We start from the raw sequence: 23,002 nt of genomic DNA, 5'->3' as shown, positions 1-23,002 counted from the left end.
ATTTGAACCCTGATCCTATTGGGAATGAAATCCTGTATTGGATCAATGACAAATAAATTTTTGCACAATAAAGAATAGGGAAAAAAAAATCCAATCTGCATGTGCCAAGTTATAAGAAATGTACTCTTGGCTGGTATCATATGCACTTCTGAACCATTTTCAGTTTAAATGTAATTAAAATTTAAATGTCATGTGGAAAAAAGTAGTGCACACATCTTAATAATTTCAAGGTAAAACGTTGTTACAAATATCATGAACTATTAATAAATATAATTATGTTTTCATTAATCACATCACGTGACATTTTACATATTGATCTATCCTTTTTCTTGTCGTAAAAAGGTCAAATTATATGATATTTTAACAGACTTATTGATCTTGACAACAGGGTTATTACTGTTAACTAAAACTAAAACCACAAAAAATGTCATTACTTGAAATAAAGTAAATATTAACTGAAATAAAATATTACAAAAAATGAAACTTACAGTATATTACACATAGTCATTTAGTTTAAGATAACTATCGTTCTAACGATAAAATAAATTAAAACTATATATAAATATAACAGTAAAACCATTTCCTGTTTTGTTTTTCCTGCATGTTAATTGCATTACATGACCTTGATTTGATTGACTTGCATTTTTCAAATAAGCAGTGATAAGCGGTTAAATTAAAAAATTATTATTCACAATATTATTAAGAATCTCATTCTTTTAATTGGCTTTTTGGAGACTTTTTTTGGAGACAACAAACTTTGAATTTACCAGGTCCAGCTGTCTATGAACTCTAACCTCGGACACTCCACTATCTGAAGGAGATAACAGACAGGCATTTTCCAGGGGTACAGAGCCACTGTTTGAAGAGATCATGTGTCATACAATGATATGCTCATAAATGGCAGATCATGAAAAATATGGCAACATGTATTTGACTGAAAATATACTAAAAGCATATGCATGTCCTTCTCTTCAAGCATGTCAGACTAGGAAATCAAGGTTGCAGTACTTCAAAAGGACAATTTATACAGTCTCTCGATCTCTCGACATTGATCTTAAAATTTTGTGCTAATACTTCAACAGCTATTGTTTTGTTTCATGCAGACTGCAGTCGCATTTAGCAGCACATTAACTGGATTCTGAGAATGAACAAAGGTGACTGAGATTCAGCTCCCTTATGTAACCGCTCTTAGATACTAGAGCACTTGATCTGAGATCTGAGCAGGGGGTAGTAGTGGAACTGAGTAACAGGGGCCCTTGGCGAAGAGGGGGCCCACAAAAGATATATTGATATATATTGGTGTTGTGAGGGGCCCACCCCTTGGTTCTGTTTGGTGCATTTGCCCCTGGATCTGAGCATGCAGTTATATTGCGCTGGTACTAATACTAGATACTGTCTGATCCGTGCTGGTGTTCAAGTCTGAGAATCTCTCAGTTTCGATTCTACATTCCCAAGTACGAGTACAGCTGTGCCTGTATGTGCAAATCCTGTGGTTGACTGACCTGAGTGTTTGACCAGCTGCAGCTATTTAACTTAGCCCTGCTTGCAAAAGTTTAAAGGCCTATGCAAACACTTGAAGAACACTGTGATAAAGAGGATACGAAACAATGAGAATTGTACCAATACTGCCGGGATAGACAGCTTACAAGTTGTCCAATGCAGATGAATTAAAAAATAAATAAATTAGGTGGTTGATTTATTTGAAATTTCATCTTCATGAGGATTTTTGTACACCTGTGAATTAAACAATAATATGTTGCGTAGCAGTCAGAGATATTGCATAATTTAGTTTTTGTGTTGGATCTTATTCATATTATTTATGAATGGACATTCGCTGGGCATTCAATGCGAGACGAAAAGGAGAACTGGTTTGGTTGGTTATAGGGTTTGGTTGTTTCAGGGTCCATTTCATAACTGGCACCCTCTTGATCCACAGTCATTGATGTTATAGAGAAATTAAAAGGCTAAATCCTGTCAAAGTTCTAAATTTAAAAAGATATTTCATATTTATTTATATCTAGATATTAAATTATGCAGCATTCTTGACATTATTTAAGTGCATGGAGTTGGCTTGATCAGTGTATAAAGATGGCAGAAATTGTTCATATTAAAAACACAATCATACATTAATCATTATTATAATAAATTCTGTTAATTACATAACCATTACTCAACTGCTTTTTTTTTTTTTTTTTACATAAGCATTTTCCTATAGTTCCCTTTACTTTTTAAAATCTCGATTCTTAACTTAACATAATGCAAAAAAAAAAAACCATATAAACATAACTTTAGTCATTAATTAAGAGAGGTTCAGAAATATTCTATGACTGTCACAGTGAGGTTGCAACTGTCACGAACTGCTCCGAGACACAAAGGTTGAGATCCAATTGCAGCTTTATTTGAAGCGTAATCCAGAATCGTAATCAGCACAAGCAGGGGTCAAACACAGGAAGGCAGTCCAAACAAACAAACAAATAAACAAACAAACAAACAAAACAGGCAGGGGTCAGAAGCAAAAGAGTAATCCAGGGAATAGGCAAGAAATCCAAAAACCAAGAGACATGAAACCAGGGAAAACGCTCGGAAATGTAGTGCAACAACATAAACTGCAACAAAACTTCACAGTGAGTGATGGGGTGAACCAGGCTTATATGGGGTGAACTAAACAAGAAGATGAGATACAGGTGGATGTGATAATGAGTGCTGATGAGTCCAGGCAGAGAATGATGGGAGATGTAGTCTGTGAGTGAACATGAGAGTCTGGTGTGGAGTGCCCTCTGGTGGCTCTCAAGGGCACTCCAGCTGGTGACCGTTACATACCCCCCCTTTAAGGAGCGGATTCCAGACGCTCAGAAAAACAGTCCAGGAGGGTGGTGGAGCAGAGGAGGACCCGGGGGCGGGATGGAGGGCCAGGCACGTGAAGTGGAAGAGGACCTGGAGACTGCGGCAAGACGGGAGGCCAGGGCGGATCAGGCTGTGCAGGCGAGGCTCAGGAACAGGAACAGGAACAGGAACAGGAACAGGAACAGACACCGGCTCAGGGACAGGGACAGACACCGGCTCAGGGACAGGGACAGACACCGGCTCAGGGACAGGGACAGACACCGGCTCAGGGACAGGGACAGACACCGTGGCAGCGGCTATCTCTGCTGAGGGCTCAGGTTCAGGCGTGTCAGCGGCCATCTCTGCTGAGGACTCAGGTTCAGGCGTGTCGGCGACCATCTCTGCTGAGGGCTCAGGCGATGAGGCAGCGGCCATCTCTGCTGAGGACTCAGGTTCAGGCGTGTCGGCGACCATCTCTGCTGAGGGCTCAGGCGATTTGGCAGCGGCCATCTCTGCTGAGGACTCAGGTTCAGGCGTGTCGGCGACCATCTCTGCTGAGGGCTCAGGCGATGTGGCAGCGGCCATCTTGTCCGAAGACACTGGCTCGGCGGAGACCATCTTGTCCTGAGACACTGGCTCGGCGGCCATCTTGTCCGGAGACACTGGCTCGGCGGAGACCATCTTGTCCTGAGACACTGGCTCGGCGGAGACCATCTTGTCCTGAGACACTGGTTCGGCGGCGGCGGCCATCTTGTCCGGAGACACTGGCTCGGCGGCGGCCATCTTGTCCGGAGACACTGGCTCGGCGGGCGTGACGTGAACAGTCCCTGGATCGGCAGAAGTGATGTGAACAGTCTCTGGATCGGCAGACGTGACGTGAACAGTCTCTGGATCGGCAGACGTGACGTGAACAGTCTCTGGATCGACAGAAGTGACGTGAACAGTCTCTGGCTCGGCAGACGTGACGTCGTGAAGCTCTGGCTCGGCAGGACTGACGTGAAGCTCTGGCTCGGACGTGAAGCTCTGGCTCGGCAGGACTGACGTGAAGCTCTGGCTCGGACGTGAAGCTCTGGCTCGGCAGGACTGACGTGAAGCTCAGGGCTGATGTGAAGAAGCTCAGGCTCGGCAGGGCTGACGTGAAGAGATTCAGGAACGTGGCCATCTTAGGATATGGCCCTGGAACGGTGGTAGCGGCAAGATGAGACCCTGGGACGGTGGTCCTCTTGGCAGTACGTGCTGACATCAGCGGTGGATCTGTCACATTGGAAATAAGTCCTGGACGCCCATAGACCGATCCGGTGGCAGGCTTTATGTTTGGCGTGACGTGAAGATCAGGCTGAGGGGATACTGCTGGTTCACAGAGCTCCTTCTCCTCCACGCCCACATTAAACGATGAACCGCACAACAACAGGGCCAGATCTATATATTGTTCTAATATCCCGTGAGGATCATGGTCGGGCATCAATGACCGGAGCGGTTCAGATAATCCTCCGCGGAAAAAGATGCTCTCGGTGCTCATTAGCGTGAGATGTGCCAGTTCAATAAAATCTGCGACGTAGACTTTGATGGACCGATTCTCCTGACGGAGACGCATGATTTGGACATCTGGACACCTGGTTGGCATGGCTGCTGGATCTCGGTGTGGCGAAGTTTTTCTGTCACGAACTGCTCCGAGACACAAAGGTTGAGATCCAATTGCAGCTTTATTTGAAGTGTAATCCAGAATCGTAATAAAACAAACAAACAATCAAAACAGGCAGGGGTCAGAGGCAAAAGAGTAATCCAGTAATCCAGGCAAGAAATCCAAAAACCAAGAGACATGAAACCAGGGAAAACGCTCGGAAATGTAGTGCAACAACATACAAAACTTTGCAGTGAGTGATGGGGTGAACCAGGCTTATATGGGGTGAACTAAACAAGAAGATGAGATACAGGTGGATGTGATAATGAGTGCTGATGAGTCCAGGCAGAGAATGATGTCTCCCATGTAGTCTGTGAGTGAACATGAGAGTCTGGTGTGGAGTGCCCTCTGGTGGCTCTCAAGGGCACTCCAGCTGGTGACCGTTACAGCAACAAGGATTAGTTGAGGCAGGATCTAGATCAGGGGTGTCAAACTCATTTTCACTGAGGGCCACTTCAGCATTATGGCTGCCCTCAAAGGGCCGGTTGTAACTGTAAGACTTTTAAAATGTTAATATATTGTCTCTTTATTTGATTATTACTTATTTAAGTTACAAATATTGTATATGCATTTGGAGGGGTGTTTCTAGGTTTTAAAAACATCAGGGGATGAGCCCGAAACATCAGGGGCTGGGTAATAATGATTTGATACAGAGAATAATGTATTATTGTATATATGCAAGGGTAAACTGGCTCAAAAATTCAGCCCTGGCACTGTAGCCACACCAGCACACATTACCACACAGTCATGCTTATTCAAATGTGAGGTAGTTAGGGGGGTTCGGGGACATGCTCCCCCGAGAAAATTTGGATTTCTCGGACCTACATATGTGCATTTTAAGGTGTTTAAAGGCCAAAAAATTTGATAACAATAGCTTTAAAAGCATGTCAGTGGGCAGTAGCATAAATTATTTGTCAAGATAACAGATTCTTAAAAATGAGAATGAGGATAAATATTGCAATGAATGATCCACACTACAAAATGGAAATGCAGAATGTTTCTGCTTATTGTTGACAATACACAATCACATATTCCAAACAGGAATGGCCTTAAATGAGAAATCTTTCAAGGATTATTTTGCATAGATGTTACATTTCAATCGAACACCAGTGCAATCTTTTTGTGTCCAGAGGCAAATGAGCAATTTATATTAGCATTAAAGATTGGTTTCAGCAACTTGTTTCTTTCCTGAGTTAATCATTGTTTTTGGCACTAATCAGTTTTAAGTTCAATTGTTTACTCATAAAGACAGTCACTTGTCGCCACCTACTGGCTTAATGATGCAAGTGGCACAAACACAGATAAGCGGAGTGATCCAAATGGTGCAAAGGTTAAGTATACAGTATATTAAAATATATTAAAATAATATAAAATATCAATATATTATTCTTCAATCAGTTCTATGCAGCAGAATCAGATTTAACAGATTTATTTTTTGACCAATTGTCAAAATAAAGTATAGTCCTACAAAGCTATTTTTAATCAAACCATGAGCAGAGCAGGGAGAGGACCAGTGAACGAGAGTAATTTTACCAGTGTTGCCCAGCACGGCTATACACACCATGACTATACACATGTTACAGCACAGTAGTGCTATTGCAAAAAGAAACAAGTCCAGAGAAATTTCATGTCGGCACGTTTTTTTTAGCGGACTTTGCCTTTCCGGTGAGCGTGAGCAGAGCTCGCAACACACACACACACACACACACACACACACACACACACACACACACACACACACACACACACACACACACGGAGGTTGCTTGCGGAACATTGAGCAGAACGCGCTGTGAACACGGAGCGGAGAGCACAGCGCACACACACAGCGGAACGCGCCTAGAAGTTATGCATCTTCGGAAGCGGACTCGCACGCAAAGTCATAAAACACGTTGAGCCAGTCAAACCATCGCCGAACACGGAGGGGCGCGGCGGCTTTTTAGTATCTTTCGGCCAAAAAACGAAAATGTTATTTTCGGCCGAAATTTTTCGGCAGCCTAAATTTCCATATGCTCTCGCGGGCCATATAAAATAACTTGGCGGGCCGGATTTGGCCCGCGGGCCTTGAGTTTGACACATGTGATCTAGATGCAGTAATCAACTTTAAAAATAAATCAAAATAACAGACCCTCAGTATAACAAGAGAATATAAAACGCAGGAAAGAAACAGCCACTAACCAAAGATGTAAAGACATAATAATTGAACTGTACAGGGAGGGAGTACATATATACACAGACCTAATCAGAGTGAATTAACGAGGGGCATGTGGACACAACAGGTTGCTATGGTAACTAACAGGCGCACACTTAGGGCTGTGTCCGAAATCGCCCCCTATACCCTCATTCACTATTCACTACATTAGCCCACTAATAGTTTACTTGAGGGAGTGAATGAAAACGAGTGAACAAATTAGGACACTGAGCCGCTTTTGCATAGTTTGTGCTTGCTGTTAAATAATTATTTGAAACTAAGCAAACTGGTAGCCCCAGTAGTAAAATTAAAATTTAAAAATTAAAAATAAATGTATACCTGTATGATATTATGCTGTACTCACATTGGACCAGCGGTTTGGAAAAAGGATGAATGGATGATTGACCTGAGGGCGCAATCTTCAGGTCAAACCTGGGAATTCATTCGCCGTGCGAATTTCACAGTGCATTATGGGAATTCTCTGGCCGTTGAGCGTACATCAGTTGTACACTCAATATTGCGGTGCGTTGTTGGATTGAATGAGTACACTTGAAAACATCCACAATGGTTTCAAACACCATAAATGGCTGTTCCCTCAAACTGACATTTCGGACACAGCCTAGGAATCTATAGGGCTGCGTCAGAAAATGACTCTGCAGGCAGCGTTGGCACATGAAGGTACCTCACGAAACTGATTTCGGACAGACTTCTGTGGCAGCGTAACGGTTTAATGATCTACAGCAAAATAGAGCGAGCTTTGGTGAAAACTAAATGAATATGTAATCAGTACAATAGTAATTTCCCGCTAGAAAAATGACATCATAAGTGGGTAAATGTTGTTCAAAAATTTATATTTGCACACAAACTGACCACCAACCGCAACTTTCAGTCTGTCAAACTGTAACAGAATGGACATTTTGCACAGGATTGTGGGATATCATAGGGCAGCGAAGGATACATCTATGCTGCCTTCCAAAATCGATCAGATGAAGGTATCTCAGGAGACAGGAAGTGAAGCTAACATCGGATTCAGACGTACTTTCCTCCCTTGGAATGCATCCTCCAAAGGCAGCATTTTTAAGCTTTAGGACGCAGCCTGGATCAACTTAAGAAGACAGGAAATGAACAGGAACTGGGAACACATAAAACTAAACAAAAACAGAAAAAAAACCTGACAGTGACATTGAGTTAGCTATTTTTTAAGCTTTAATTTGCACCTTGTTGGGTTATTTGAATGTTTCTTGTTCCACAGCGATATTCAACAAAGTAGGCTACAAACAAACAATGTTTTTTTACTATTTATTCTTTTAAATTAAAATTTCTGACTGACTACAAAAGTATTTCTGCACAGTATATAAATTAGATTTTTTTATGAATTTGGCCACATAATATTTACAATATAGCCTAAGCTTTTGCAACTCTGGAGATCCCGTCACACAGGTAAATAAAGATATCTCGGGACATTCATTGGACTTCTATTTTTGTAACCTCATTTACCAGCCTTTGAACCTCATGTGACTCATTCACATTGTCCATTTTCACCCTGCACACCTCAACATCAAAAAGTGTTGTAACCATACAATAGTATGATTATGCTCTCTATTTTATCTCTCGCCTTCTCTTGCGCTTGTTACCACGCAGTTTTATTTTAACTCATTAGCAAAATGTTAATAAAGTCATAGAATAACATGAAAATGTGCAATAGAAATTCAGAGAAAAATAAAAATGTACATTATTGCCTCAGGTTTTTATTATTTATGGTGTTGGTGATGGTAATCTAAAAGTGAAGCATCTTGGCCACTAATGCAGATTGTGGGTTCATTTCCAAGTAGGCTATCGATTATAAGGGAATGGTGTTCACTGCGGTTCCCTAGATAAAGAACTGCAACCCATATAGTAGAAATGATCATAGTAGACACATTTCTGTGATCTTTGCCTGGAAAACTGTGCTGTCAGCATGTGGGTGGTGGGAGCACAGTGGGTAAATATGTGAGCTGGCAGCACAGGTAGGGGTGGGAATAATCAATACTAGAGAAACGAGATCATATGGCAATGGCATGGTTTGTATGGTTATATTATGACCATATGGCCACATGGTGTGACATTCAAAATACTTTTTTACAGATCAACATCTTATCAATAATATCTTAAATTGGGAATAAAAGTAAAATCAGAATAAACAATGAGAAATATGAACTATGAACACACAAAAAGTACCGTAATTATTAACAGGGGGTTGGTTACAGTTTTACTCAATCACTTTGGCACATTTTTCCAAATAGTGTCTTAACATTCTCTGAACTGTAAGTGTAAATGTCTCACAACTGTTTGCTTGAACATCAAAACTCTTGCATGTCTGCAAAATGTAGTTACTCACCCAAAACATTTAATCCATTCTTCAAAAGCTAGTTATTGTGTCAATAAATTGGCCAATTGTGTGAGCCACCCTGGTCAAAATGTTTAGAGTTTTTTTCACCATGGAAATATTTGTTATAGTATAGAAATTTAATGGTTGTTTCTATTTTTTTGTTGACACGCTGCTTTCAATACAATACATGAATGCCAGTTTTGTCTATGCTCTTGTGTATTAGCTTGTGTATAAAATTTATGTATTTATACAGTACGTTTATTTTTTTACAGAGATGTATGAACATGTAAACTGAAAATTCACAGTTGCTTGTTCATTTTTACACACTCCTTGTTGTCTTCCCCTAACACTAACACCACCATTTATTCTTACATATCTTCCTATTGCTCTTCCACAACAAACAGCAGTGAATTTCCAGTTTACATGTAATACATTTCTACAATGTAATTAAATGTACCGAATAATACAAATGTATTTATACAGGGTTTTATATTTAGGGTTTTGACGTTCCTCCATGTTAAAAAATGATAGTGATTGTGCTTGACAAACTCCATATACAGTATGTCCAAACTTCCTATTCATTACAACGGCAGACCATTTGCAAGTTTAGCAGACATTACAAACATTCCATGTCAGATATTTATGGAATATACAAACATGCATGTCTGACAGATGTTGATGAACAAGAAACTAACTGTTTAGAGATCTGAACTTATATTGTTTTGAAAGAGAAAAAAAATCTTATTCTGAGAATTGAGCCAAAGCCTGAGAAAAGCTGTCACTCCAAGACATTGAGCTAAAACTAAACTCCAGTGACCTCTGGTGATCAATTTGTGACATGAATCTTGAGGGTGTCACAGAATTCTCGACAGAACAGCTCCCAAAATAACAACAACAAAAAAATCTGGTATTTTATACTCACCTTCATGTTGTTACAAACTTGTGTGGTTTTCCTTCTGTTATTGAATTCACGTTTTCTAAAACGCTCTCTAAATTTAAAATAGACTCATGAAACAAAGTCCACTCCATTAGTCCATCATAGGGATGCACGGATACCATTTTTTCAGAACCGATCCCAAAAATTCTGAGTTACGACGAGTCGACGACCGATACCGATCCGATACTCTGCAGCTGTGTACCGGTAAATTCTGTGATGTCAGTCGTCAGAGGTGACGTTTAAACGCCGCGCCGTTGTCTTGTTTCCAGGCCTGGTGTCATGATTCCTTGTTTACCTTTACGATGAGTATAAAAGAGCACAGGGATACCAAGGTAAAAAGCAAAAGAGTAATATTATGAAATATTATTCATTTAAAATAATTGTTTTCTATTTAAATATATTTTAAAATATAATTAATTCATGTGATGCAAAGCTGAATTTTCAGCATTATTACTCCAGTCTTCAGTGTCACATTAAACCATTCTAATATGGTAATTTGATGCTCAAGAAACATTTTCTTATTATCATGTAACCCAGTAGAATAGAATTATTCAGTTAATGGGTTATCTCAATTTATTAGTTTTTATTTAGTTCTAATCCAGAGCTAAAATGTGAATTAAATATACATCTCAGTATAGTACGTTTAAAGGTGTGTTCCTTTAAGTACGCTCGTTCCTATTTCAAGTTTGATTGAGATTTACATTTGAAAATGTGACAAACCAACAAGTTAGGTGTTTCATTATTTTATTGGTTTATGTGAATAAGTCCCGCCCTCACTGGTGTTTTGTGTAACGTGAGTGGTTGTTCGAGAGAGGGGGAGAAGATTTTGACAAGGCGGGAGTTCAGTTAGAGAAAGGGGAATGTGAGAGACGGACTTGCGGTAAGAGAGTGATTTGATTGATTTACAAGTTTAAAAATCTTGAACTGTAATGGAGATCGGGAGTGAAGCACGTATAATTCATTTGTGTTTATTTTTTTGAGATCGCCGCGAGTGTTTTACGGTCTGTCAGTGTTGTTAATCTGCCGTTCAGGCGCGAATACAGGCTGTTTAATTATCAATGCGCATATCGGCGCATCTGAACTATAAGTTAAAGCCACAGTCATAACGACAAGACTAAAGACTGTTAACGCAGTTTTTTCCCCCACAACGAGGGAGATCTTGAGGACCAGATAGCGCCCCAAATACCCGCGTTATTTGGGGTTCCTCTGGCGGCGCGGGAGGTGCGGTTTCGTCGGCTGACGAGGGAGAGAGAGGACGAGGAGCTGCGCGAGGCCTGCTACAGGATTCCGGAATTGCTGTGTGGTTGCAAGTGGAATTGAGGTATCTTGGTTTGATTTGTTTTGTGCTCAGGAGAGTGAAGGGGCCATTTTTCAGTTTCCCGGCCACCACGAACACGAGCCACGATTCAGGCCTGCAACGGGGTGGTTTGTGTGTATGACTGGTGTGTGTGTGTGGGCCCACAACATTAAATATTGGTTCATTTAGTATTATTCAGTGCACTGAAAATAGGATGTGAATATTCAGAGTATATTTTGTATAATCTGTGTGAGTTATTGTATGTATTCATACCTTTGAGGTCATTGGGTCAACCTATACTGAGTGTATTTGACATAGAGACTACTTTCAGTAGGTCTGGCACCTGAGATATTGCCCTTCGGTGTTTAAATTGTGTCAGATTTAATGGCAATGTGATTGTGTGAATACTTTACATGTTGAAATTCATTTTTTGAGCTAGTTTACATTTAATAACTCTATTCCAATTAAATCCTTTAATTTTTATGGTACTTCTACAAGTGTTTTATTCTTTCAAAAGTGTTTCGGTTGACTTGGTTAGTTAAGGTGCATATAGATTTAATTCTGCGTAACTTTCCAAAAGAAAAGTATACATTGTGACTTCCGAGGGGCCTAACTTCAACACCTGTAGGCATTTAGTTCATGAATCTGGAGCGCTGTCCTACTTAGTTACAAGGAAGACAGGTAGGGGGCGCTACAATCAATTTTGTAAAAAGTTGTGCTGCTTAATATTTTTGTGGAAACCGTGATTTTTTTCAGGATTCTTTGATGAACCGCATACAGTTGCAAGATACCCATGGTAGGATTCTCTGATAATCAATATTTTTAAGAGCTTTAACTAATATTCTTTTTTTATTTAATTTATACAGAATTATCTATCATTAACGTTAAAGAAAATCCTGCGAAAATCACCTGCTTAAGACTATTGCAGAATTAGATATTCAGTCATGTGAATATCAAGGTTGCACCATTCCAATACAGTGGACGTCTTAAGTTATTAGCGACAAATAAACATATAGTTATCCATGAAAAAATAAAAGAAGTATCCGCTACTTTGAGTATTCATCTGCCCCCAGTGGCCGGATCCTTATGCTCATACTGTTCATAATGTTGGAGCACTACTAAGCTAAAATAAGAATCTGTGTCACTTTGAATCACTTAAGATCTGTATGCAAAAATAAAATCTTGCCCTTAAATACATATAAATACAACCAGATCTATGACACACAAGTATTTTATGTTCAAGCACCTTCTAGAACATTTGGTTCAAAACCACAATGTTCCTACCAAGAATCATGCCACAAAACCGGACACTGTTAGATCAGTTACTGAAGAAATACTCAAGTGGACCAGCTGTCCCTTTTGTTTCAATGATTATATTTGAGAATCAGTTTTTGTGGAAATGATGCAGTATATAAAAAAAAGGAGACAGAAACTTACTATAGCTAAATGTCACTCTACTCCATTCGTCCCTGCACACTGCAGATGAGATATGTGAGGGTTTACCTCTAAATAATAAGCATCCACCCCAATTTATCACCTGAGCCCATGTTCAACAGGATCCCAACCTGCTCTAATGATTTTGACAGGGACTGGTAGACATTTCTGGAACTGATGTTCAATCCTTAGAAATTTTGCATACACATGATACACAATGTTTTTCTTATATCAAGGCCATCTGTAAAAGCTTTTAGGGATTAAATTCCATATCAAAATGAGCTTAACTCGTGTACATGGACTGTCTTGAAGAAATAGACCCAGACAGCATGGGATGTGCCAAGTTGTTTGTAAATAAATACGTTGACAAATGCAGCTCAGGGGACGGTCCCTATGAACTACCAAATGTTCTGTGTATCCTGGACTTATAAAAAGAGAAAAAAAAAGAAGACAAGTGGTAACAGGGCACAGTCAATTCAGTCTTTCTAGGGCACAAGTGACAGGATAGAAGGAGGTGTGGTTTATCTACAAGGGGAGGGGCTAATTTCTCTCCTGCACAAACACAGTCTCCTGCGGACACAGTCCTGCTTCCTGCAGTGTGATGTCATAGTCCAAATGAGCGAGTCTTCGGCGGGGGAAGTTGGTGACAAGTTCGAAGCGTTCGTTGGGGAATCCCTTAGACTGAACATGTCTCACCAGTGCCTAAAAAAAAAAAAAGAACAAAGGAAGAAAATGAAGGGTACAAAAACAAAACTGTGGATAATTCCAGATACCTTATTATCCGAATCCATCAACCGGTTAAAATGTACATATTGACTGAATTGAAAATGCAAATTCGCTTTCTGACAGTTGGTGGCGCTTACAGATATACCCCAGTACACAAAGCGACACTGCGCAACGTTCTGTTTCTGACAACCGCTTGAAGTTGTCACAGGGAAGAGAGGAAGTCAAACTGTATTTACATGCTTTCAAACTGCCATTTCGATTTTTGTATAATCTTAGTATTTTTTTTTATTCTTGTATTTACTATATTTCGTATTCAAGTCAAGTTCAAAAATACTTAGTCTTAATAATTATTTTCAAACATTTGTTTAACACTTATACCAAAACATGCCAGCCCAGACAAGATATCTAGATATTGGTTAAAAATTATTAAAGGGACTATGTGTAGCTTTTTAGGTATTTTATTATCTAAAATCAATATTTTTATTAATAAATATGCCCTCAATGATGTACAAATACCTATGCCAATGATCAGACTAATCCTCGTAAACGGAGAATTTATTATCTTTATATACATGGGATGGGTAGGTCCATGGAGGCTTCCATGTAGTTCCGCCATCTTGAAAAAGTATAATAGCAGAGAGGGACAAAAAGTACTAGGCCAACGCGTTTCCACAGCATGTTTTTCGTTCAGAACCAGCGTCACGTGACTGAAGCCAGCAGAAGCGGAGGCGCAGAGCAGTGAGAGGCGCTTGTCACTGCCCCGGCAAGTTTAAAAGGATGCACTGCACGGTTATTATTTATACACCGTTCATTCATACATATGCTGAGTCACAGGATGAGTCCTCGTCGTCGAAAAAGTCCAAAATAGACCGTAAAAGGAAACGTGACCGGAGATTACAAAAACAAGGGTTAATGTCGGGATAGCTAATGCAGGAGAAAGCTTTCAAAAGAGACCCTGAAGTTGCCTGCTTTCTTCTCGACAGGTAAGTCAATGTTACGGTCTTAATTACAAGCTTTCTTTTCATTGCTTTGTTGTGTACTTTATTATACAGACAGTAGAACATTTATAGTTAAAAGTTAAACAGACTCTTTGATGAATAGCAGCTATTGAGTAAAGTAACGTTAGAGAAGGTGCTGATGATGATGATATCTAACAATGCACGTACTTCAAAAAATATAACGAGTAAAGAAGGGATTACTACTAATTACCATAGTTAATGTTTTTCACAGTCAGTAATTGATAACTGTAACATTCTTTTCTTTCTTTTTTTTCAAGTTTCAGTTTGTTTTAAATAACAAACCTGTTCACCCGAAGAAAAACTCGAAGTGCTATTATAAGACATCCTGTCATAGCTTTTTGGTACATAACGGCTACCGTAGATGCAACGCGCATTTGAAAAAGTGAGGCGCTGGAGAGCATTATTCGTTTGAATGCAAAATACAATTTCACCACTAGATGGGAGAAATTCCTACACAGAGTCCCTTTAAATATCGTTATTTTGCATGTGTTTACTTTATACAGTTTTATTGTATTTAAATGTTAAAGGGGCCATCCGATGCCCATTTTCCACAAGTTTGTGTGATTCTTTAGGGTCTTCATGTAAAGTTTTAACATACTTTGGTTAAAATTCCTCAATGGTTGTGTAAAACAACACCCTTTTTACCTCCTCAAAAACAGCTCTGTTCACAGCGACTCGTTTCGGTGCATGTCTCTTTAAATGATAATGAGCGGTCGTGGGCGGAGCATGAGCAATATGACATCATATTGCTCAGAAAATCCAAAAGGCTTGATTATTGAGACTGTTTAGGCTTTTTGGATGAATGGATGTTTTTCATTGTATGGTGGTTGTGTCCACACACTGCAAAGACACATTTATATGCAAACACCATTTTAAATTGATGACCCCTTTAAAGATTATTTTTATTATTTGAAAAAAGTTATTAAACTTAATTGAAAGGACAAAAACTGAAGTTTCTTAATCTTTTCAACATGTTTGTGTAATTTGATTAAGTGTAATTAAGGGATAAGTTGGCAATGGCGAAAAGAGTGACACCTTTGAACTATACAAATCGTGAAACGCTGTACCCACCATAAGTTTAGCTTTAGCAGACAATGCTATCTGTTCCCTCTGGCCATCTGGATATCGCAGCATTAAGCGGGCCTTTGGACCTGCGGACAGAGTCATTTTAGTACATTTGTTATTTCTGCATTATCTCTGAATATTATTACCATGTATAAAAGTTCAAATCCTTTAAATGTGTCAGTTCACCTAAAAACTGTCATTATTTACCCCACGTCATTCTAAACCTGTATGTTATTTTTTTCTGCAGAACACAAAAGGACAATGTTTGAAGATCAGCTCTTTTCCATAAATGACAGAACAAAACCTACACAAGCTAACCTTATGACTTGTGTGCTCTAATGCAAATCTTCTAAAGCCATCCAATAGATTTGTGAGGATCAGACTGAAATTTAAGTCATTAATTAACGGATGATATGATATGCATATGATCGGATTACTGAATCAAGAGTTAAACTCGCAAACGGGTTTGTAAACGAATCTTTCAGTCCGATTTGGAATTTGGATCGACTAGTTCTCATCTGGCTTAAAAGAATGATTCATTCACAAATAGGATTGTTTCGGTTCTCACGTTCAACTCACTGTCTCAAGTTCATAATGGTTCACAAATGATCAGAGGTTAACGACTTCAATTTCAATGGGTTTCTCACACACAGTTGACTTGAGAGAACTTGGAATATAATGCACAAGTCATATGAACTACTTTTAGGCTGCTTTTACATTCACTATGATCATCAATATCCTTTTATGTTCTGTGGAAAATATAACTGCAACAAGAGGGTGAGTAAATAATGAGAGAATTTAATTGACTTTGGCTTAAAGGGTTAGTTCACCCAAAGATGAAACAGACACCTGACAGACAGAGATGCCGTATACCGTTGTCGTCTGGATCTGCTGTGCTGGTGCCGGCGGGTTCTGAGGGCTGGTGTGATGTTGATCTGTGGTTTTCTCCCAGCCGCTGTTGGGACTCTGTTTGTCCTGTCTGACTGTGACTGAGCCCAACCGGCTCTAGGTGATTCTTCTTGCTCTCCTCTTTCCTGTGGCACAACTCTTTGTGTGGGGACTTCCTGTGATGGGCTGGGCTGTCCGGCCTGGTGGGAGGAGCTACCTCTGCAGAGATGTGTCCATCTAAAGAATCCTCCCCACCACCGATTTCATTATCCGAACCGTCAACTGAGATCAGGCCCTCGCTGTCAGAGAAAGGCTCGGCATCTGAATCATCATCCGAGCGTGACTCTGCCTTGTCCTGGGCGGACTCATAGTGTGTTTCTTGAAGAGTGGCCCGGATAGCGGCTTCTAACTGACTGTCCTCGCTGGCATCTATCAAACTCTCCTGTATAGACAGATAAAGGATTGCGATTTTAAGAAAATGTTTTTTCAGAAAGCTCCAGAACCTTAAAGGGGACACTTACAGAACGAGCCCGTTTGGCCGGAGGTTGACTGGACTGCCCATCCAGCTGCCCGTGCTCTGATAGGAAGCCTGTGACCTGATCCAGGAATGAAGACACATCTAACTGGTTCCACTCAACCATCTTTTGTCCTGTGTTTGTCAGAGATGAAAACACTGAAATACTCGGAATTTCAGACAGTAATCAGAAGCACTTAAATACACTGTCATTTTTATTTTAGTTTTTTACCCAGTTTTGACCATGCATAAGCTTATGTAATAGTCATACCTTAATATTTTTTCAACTTAAGCCATTTTGTATCTGATGAACAATTTTCATTAATGAATGAATGAAACATTTAAAAGGTTTGCATGTTACCATGTTATTACAATGTTATTACTATGCTTACCACTTTTTTCTTTTTTTTTAAATGAGAAGATCTTTGAAAATTCAAATTACACCTGAACTGTAGCAAAACCAGTCTAATGCGAGAAAAACACTTTTATCAATACCAGTACTCCATTGTAATCAATGGATTTAATTAAACATCTAGTTTAAAACACACATGCCAGGTTCTAGGAAATACTGTATTTTTTTTTTAATCTACTTTTAAATTCAGCGACAAAGTCAAAATAAAACACTATTTTCTCCATTTACTTGCATGTCATGTGACCATTAACTGGCATCAGAGAACTGTGGACATGCAAATTTGTTATTGAAGTATTAACTTAAAATCTCAAGGGGTATTTCAAGAAAATATTCTTTGAATAAAAAAGTTTGGAAACCGTAGGTTAGGCAGAAAAGATGTATAAATGTGAACTGTAATACCTCCAAACAAGGGCTCTGGCTCCACCAGAATGTCCTGCTTCTGAGGAATGGGTGCTCGCACATCATCTCTGCCAGAGAGGAGGACACAACAATCAAACTCAAAGCACAGAGCATGCAGTGACTTACAAACACCATAAGACTGCCACTCACTCTGCAGGAGGGTGTCTGCTGCTGGAGGCTCCGGCTGAACTGGCACTTGTGCTGGGTTCCTGGTTCTTGCCTTTTCGTCTCCTGTGTTCCTGAAGATCATCTGTGATTGCCTGGACTATCTGCCCATTGGCCGTTCTACTTGGCCGTTCTAAAAAAAAAAGTAAAGAAAAAACAAGTTAGTAAAACATTACAATATGGCAGGGATAGACAACTCCGGTCCTGGAGGGCCACTGTCCTGCAGAGTTTAGATCCTATCCTAATTAAACACACCTGAACAAGGCAATCAGTGTTTTCAGGATTACTAAATAGATACAGGCAGGTGAGTTTTTATCAGGGCTGAAGCTAAACTCTGCAGGACAGTGGCCCTCCAGGACCGGAGTTGTCTATCCCTGCAATATGGGTTCACTATATGCAATATGTTTAACTAATGCATAGATCATGTAGAGTTAATCTAGAGTTAATGTATGACCCATGAATAACTCAACCATTTATTAATGATTATTTAATCAGCAGCTAATAAAGATAAAATCTGTTGCTATTACAGTTTTTCTGAAGTGCTAAAACACATTTCTCGAAACAACTCATTTCTCGAAAAACCTTAAACACAAATCCAATTCTTCAAACTAAAATTCACAAAACTCTGGCTGACACATGCCTGTCCTGTCTTGTGCTGCACATGGGTGTTTTGTTATTTTGGGCCATGTGCTCATGTCATTGTCTGATCCCTCCCACTTGTTATCTGATTATTGTCTGAGTTCTTCCACCTGTTCCCTCCTGATTAGTTTCCCTTTATAAGTCCCTTCTTGTTTGCAGTCTGTGTTTGGTACGTTGTCTTATGTTTCCTGTTCTCTGTGATTCCCTAGTAAGTTCATGTTCTGTTTTTGGTTTTGTATTTTCTAGTTATGTTTTTTGTATTTGTTTTTCTTTTATAAATAAATACCATTCTCTGCACTTGAGTCCTCGCACCTTTTTGCATTTATCCTGCCGTGACACTGGCAAAATCAAACTATTGCCTCAACTTTTTCACCCGTTCTCAAAATCAAACAGCTTTCAGATCATACACACATCAGTCAATATATATACACTACAGATACTAATGAATTCAGAAAGCATCCAACATGAGGTTAAATAACAAATATATATTGCATGCAGTAAAAAAAAGTGCAATTACATAAAAAGTATATAATCACAACTAACTATGGTGAATATATTCTATACCACAAGTAGGCTACAGTATTGTAGTGAATATTATAGATTATTGAATGCCTGTATATTCAGCAGTTGCATGACCTGTCTGACCTGAGTCAAGTTAAGTCCCCTTTATTTCTATAGCGCTTTATGCAATAGAGATTGTTTCAAAGCAACTTTTCAAGTGATAACAGGAAAATGATGATCAGTAATGCAAATAGTTCATTTCAGCTGTACAGCAGCTTTAAAAGAAAATATTGTCATTGTTCAGCTGAAGTCAGATCCATGTTACAGTTTTTCTGAATTGCTAAAACACATTTCTTGAAACCATCACTCACTTTCTCAAAACCTTAAACACAAAACCAAATTTTCAAACCACATTCAGAGAACATCTGACTCTTCCGGCAAAACCATTTTATCTGTGCTCAAAATCAAACAATGCTCTCAGATCATACACACAGCGAGTCAATATTATAAACACCACAGAATATACAGTTTTTTTCAATTGCTAAGAAGCTTTTGCCAATTCTTAAAATACTTTTTCTAAACTCTTAACACAGCAACACACCTACATCACACAATTAGCCAAATAGTAAATTTTCTGCCCAAAACCACATTTTCTTAAATAGATACAAACTCTACATTTCAAAACGCAAAAAAAAAAAAAAAAATCTTTTTCAATATACATTAACTCTATCAAAACACTGCAAACCCGTTAAATAATTCGGTCAAAACTTTAGCACTCGTTTTCTATCCAACATGAACACATAGTCAATCATAGCGTAATGACTGTCAAAATATTAACAGTTGGTGGCATTACAAAAACTGCATTACTTGTCATGTTTCAGTTCTATCTGTATAGAACACACAGTATGAAATCCATTTGTTTTATTCATTCAGCTGTGTGTGTGAATTCATGGTGCATTAGATTTGTGTACAACATAATATCTAAATGTGAAAGAGTCATCAATACTTTATAGAATGTACAACTGAAAAAAAAGTGACAGAATTGCTGCAGTAAAGGCTTTATTGGCAATATGAAATTACTGTCAGTGAACAACAAAACGAAACAAAGACAAACATACATGGCCTTTGGTTTAAAGTGTGCAAAAATAAAACAAAATGACACACACACACACACACACACACACACACACACACACAAAAAGTCCTGTTCTAATCTGTAAGATCTTCAGCATTTGGCCACATGTTCTCGTCTACATCACATCGTATGTTGTCTCTCGCTATACACCTTGGAAAGAAACGCTTGGCATGCTTTGAATCATACATTAATCATCATTATAATAAATTCTGTTAATTACATAACCATTACTCAACTGTTTTTTTTTTTTTTACATAAGCATTTTCCTATAGTTCTCTTTATTTTTACCTTAACTTAACATAATGCAAATAAACACATAAACATAACTTTAGTCATTAATTAAGAGAGGTTCAGAAATATTCTGTGACTGTCACAGTGAGGTTGCAGCAAGGATTAGTTGAGGCAGGATCTAGATGCAGCAATCAACTGTAAAAATAAATCAAAATAACAAACCCTCAGTATAACAAGAGAATATAAAACGCAGGATAGAAACAACCACTAACCAAATATGTACTAATAGACATAATAACTGAACTGTACAGGGAGGGAGTACATATCAGACCTAATCAGAGTGAATTTGGGGCATGTGGGCACAACAGGTTGCTAAGGTAACTAACAGGCGCACACTAGGGCTGTGTCCGAAATCGCCCCCTATACCCTCATTCACTATTCACTACAGTAGCCCACTAATAGTTTACTTGAGGGAGTGAATGAAAACGAGTGAACAAATTAGGACACTTGAGCCGCTTTTGCATAGTTTGTGCTTGCTGTTAAATAATTATTTGAAACGTAGCAAACTGGTATAGCTCCAATAGTAAAATTGAAAAATGTACTCACATTGGACCAGCGGTTTGGAAAATGTATGAATGGATGATTGACCTGGGGCGCAATCTTCAGGTCAAACCTGAATTCATTCGGCGTGAGACTCTCACTCACAGTGCATTAACGAGTTTGTTTGCCCATAAAATCTTTAAGATATTAGGTTAAACTTATTTGGCTTGCTGTCCACTGAAGAGGGGCTCGATGAAGCAGCTTCAACTCGAGCTCTGATATAAGTTACCAGTGTGATCACTGAAATGTTCTTTTCATGTATTCTCTAATGTCAGTATTTGATATCTGAATGCAGTAACAGTGCTTGCTTATTTAGCCCGGCTTCCAGAAATGAAATAGGGGCATGTTTTGTGTTTGAGAAAGCAAGGTCTTCAACGTGTTAAAACATATAGGGGTCATTGAAGCCAATAGTTTAAGGAACCATTTCTTTGTTAAAGCCTTAATTTCCAGTTAGACTAAAGTGTAGCTCTCCTTGGGAGAAAGAACACATTATTTTGATGTTTTGAGAATACTCTCCTGTTTATAGTTAAAGCTGTGTGTCGTGTGTGTGTGTGTGTGTGTGTGTGTGTGTGTGTGTTAGTCTTCTTTGGTTACAGGTTAAGGAACCACTGGCATTATTGGAGATTGACTGAGTTGTTGTTCGGGACATGTTGGCGCCCAGCAACCCAAATCTGCGACCTGGAAGGTCACGTGCCTAACTTCAGGGTCCGAGTGTCAGCTGCATAATCGATGGAGATATGATTCGGTCTATCTGTATATGTGTGGAACATTACTATGTTTATCTATTTCTTAGCCAGATATTTTCTTTGCAGATGTTGTTTAATACTCAAATAGCAACATTACACACCAACTAAAGTTAAAAAAGTTAAATCATATTCAACCACCCCTTCAATTTAGTACTTTCCTTTATGTGACCCTGAGAAAAAAATCATGACCCATGTAGAGAAACATTCTGAATATTATTTTAACTCATTAGCAAAATGTTAATAAAGTCATAGAATAACATGAAAATGTGCAATAGAAATTCAGAGTAAAATAAAAATGTACATTATTGCCTCAGGTTTTTATTATTTATGGTGTTGGTGATGGTAATCTAAAAGTGAAGCATCTTGGCCACTAATGCAGATTGTGGGGTCATTGCCAAGTAGGCTATCGATTATAAGGGAATGGTGTTCACTGCGGTTCCCTAGATAAAGAACTGCAACCCACATAGTAGAAATGATCATAGTACACACATTTCTGTGATCTTTGCCTGGAAAACTGTGCTGTCAGCATGTGGGTGGTGGGAGCACAGTGGGTAAATATGTGAGCTGGCAGCACAGGTAGGGGTGGGAATAATCAATACTAGAGAAACGAGATCATATGGCATGGTTTGTATGGTTATATTATTATGACCAAATGGCCACATGCTGTGACATTCAAAATACTTTTTTACAGATCAACATCTTATAAATCATATCTAAAATTGGGAATAAATGTAAAATCAGAATAAACAATGAGAAATATGAACTATGAACACACAAAAAATACCATAATTATTAACAGGGGGTTGTTACAGTTTTACTCAATCACTTGGGCACATTTTTTAAGAAACAATAGTGTCTTAACATTCTCTGAACTGTAAGTGTAAATGTCTCTCAACTGTTTGCTTGAACATCAAAACTCTTGCATGTCTGCAAAATGTAGTTACTCACCCAAAACATTTAATCCATTCTTCAAAAGCTAGTTATTGTGTCAATAAATTGGCCAATCATGCGAGCCACACTGGTCAAAATGTTTAGAGGTTTTTTCACCATGGAAATATTTGTTATAGTATATGTACTTTCAAAACAATACATGAATGCCAGTTTTGTCTACAGGTTTCAACAGGAAAAAATGTACTAGGAAAATTCAATACTGTAGTAGCCTACATAATCAGAAAATGAATGTACATTTATTTTTACAGAAATGTATGTGTAAATTGAAAATTCACAGTTG

The 23,002-nt window shown here is 38.8% G+C and overlaps 1 protein-coding gene across 1 annotated transcript; it reads right to left on the bottom strand.

Moving 5' to 3' along the window:
- Nucleotides 1–12,258: 12,258 nt before the first annotated feature.
- On the bottom strand, nucleotides 12,259–18,141 carry LOC308696304 (UBX domain-containing protein 7-like). Its single transcript, XM_081374847.1, has 6 exons — nucleotides 17,905–18,141; nucleotides 17,755–17,822; nucleotides 16,951–17,078; nucleotides 16,415–16,871; nucleotides 15,548–15,627; nucleotides 12,259–13,433 (listed from the first exon to the last, which is right to left on the bottom strand). Exons 3-6 carry the CDS (start codon nucleotides 17,068–17,070, stop codon nucleotides 13,272–13,274), a joined length of 819 nt encoding a protein of 272 aa, XP_081230973.1. The 5' UTR covers nucleotides 17,071–17,078; nucleotides 17,755–17,822; nucleotides 17,905–18,141; the 3' UTR covers nucleotides 12,259–13,271.
- Between the last annotated feature and the right edge of the window lie 4,861 nt (nucleotides 18,142–23,002).

The sequence above is a fragment of the Scardinius erythrophthalmus genome, assembly GCF_964197995.2.
Source record: "Scardinius erythrophthalmus genome assembly, chromosome: 9".
Lineage (NCBI taxonomy): Eukaryota > Metazoa > Chordata > Actinopteri > Cypriniformes > Leuciscidae > Scardinius > Scardinius erythrophthalmus.
This window is presented reverse-complemented; position numbering and strand designations above follow the sequence as displayed.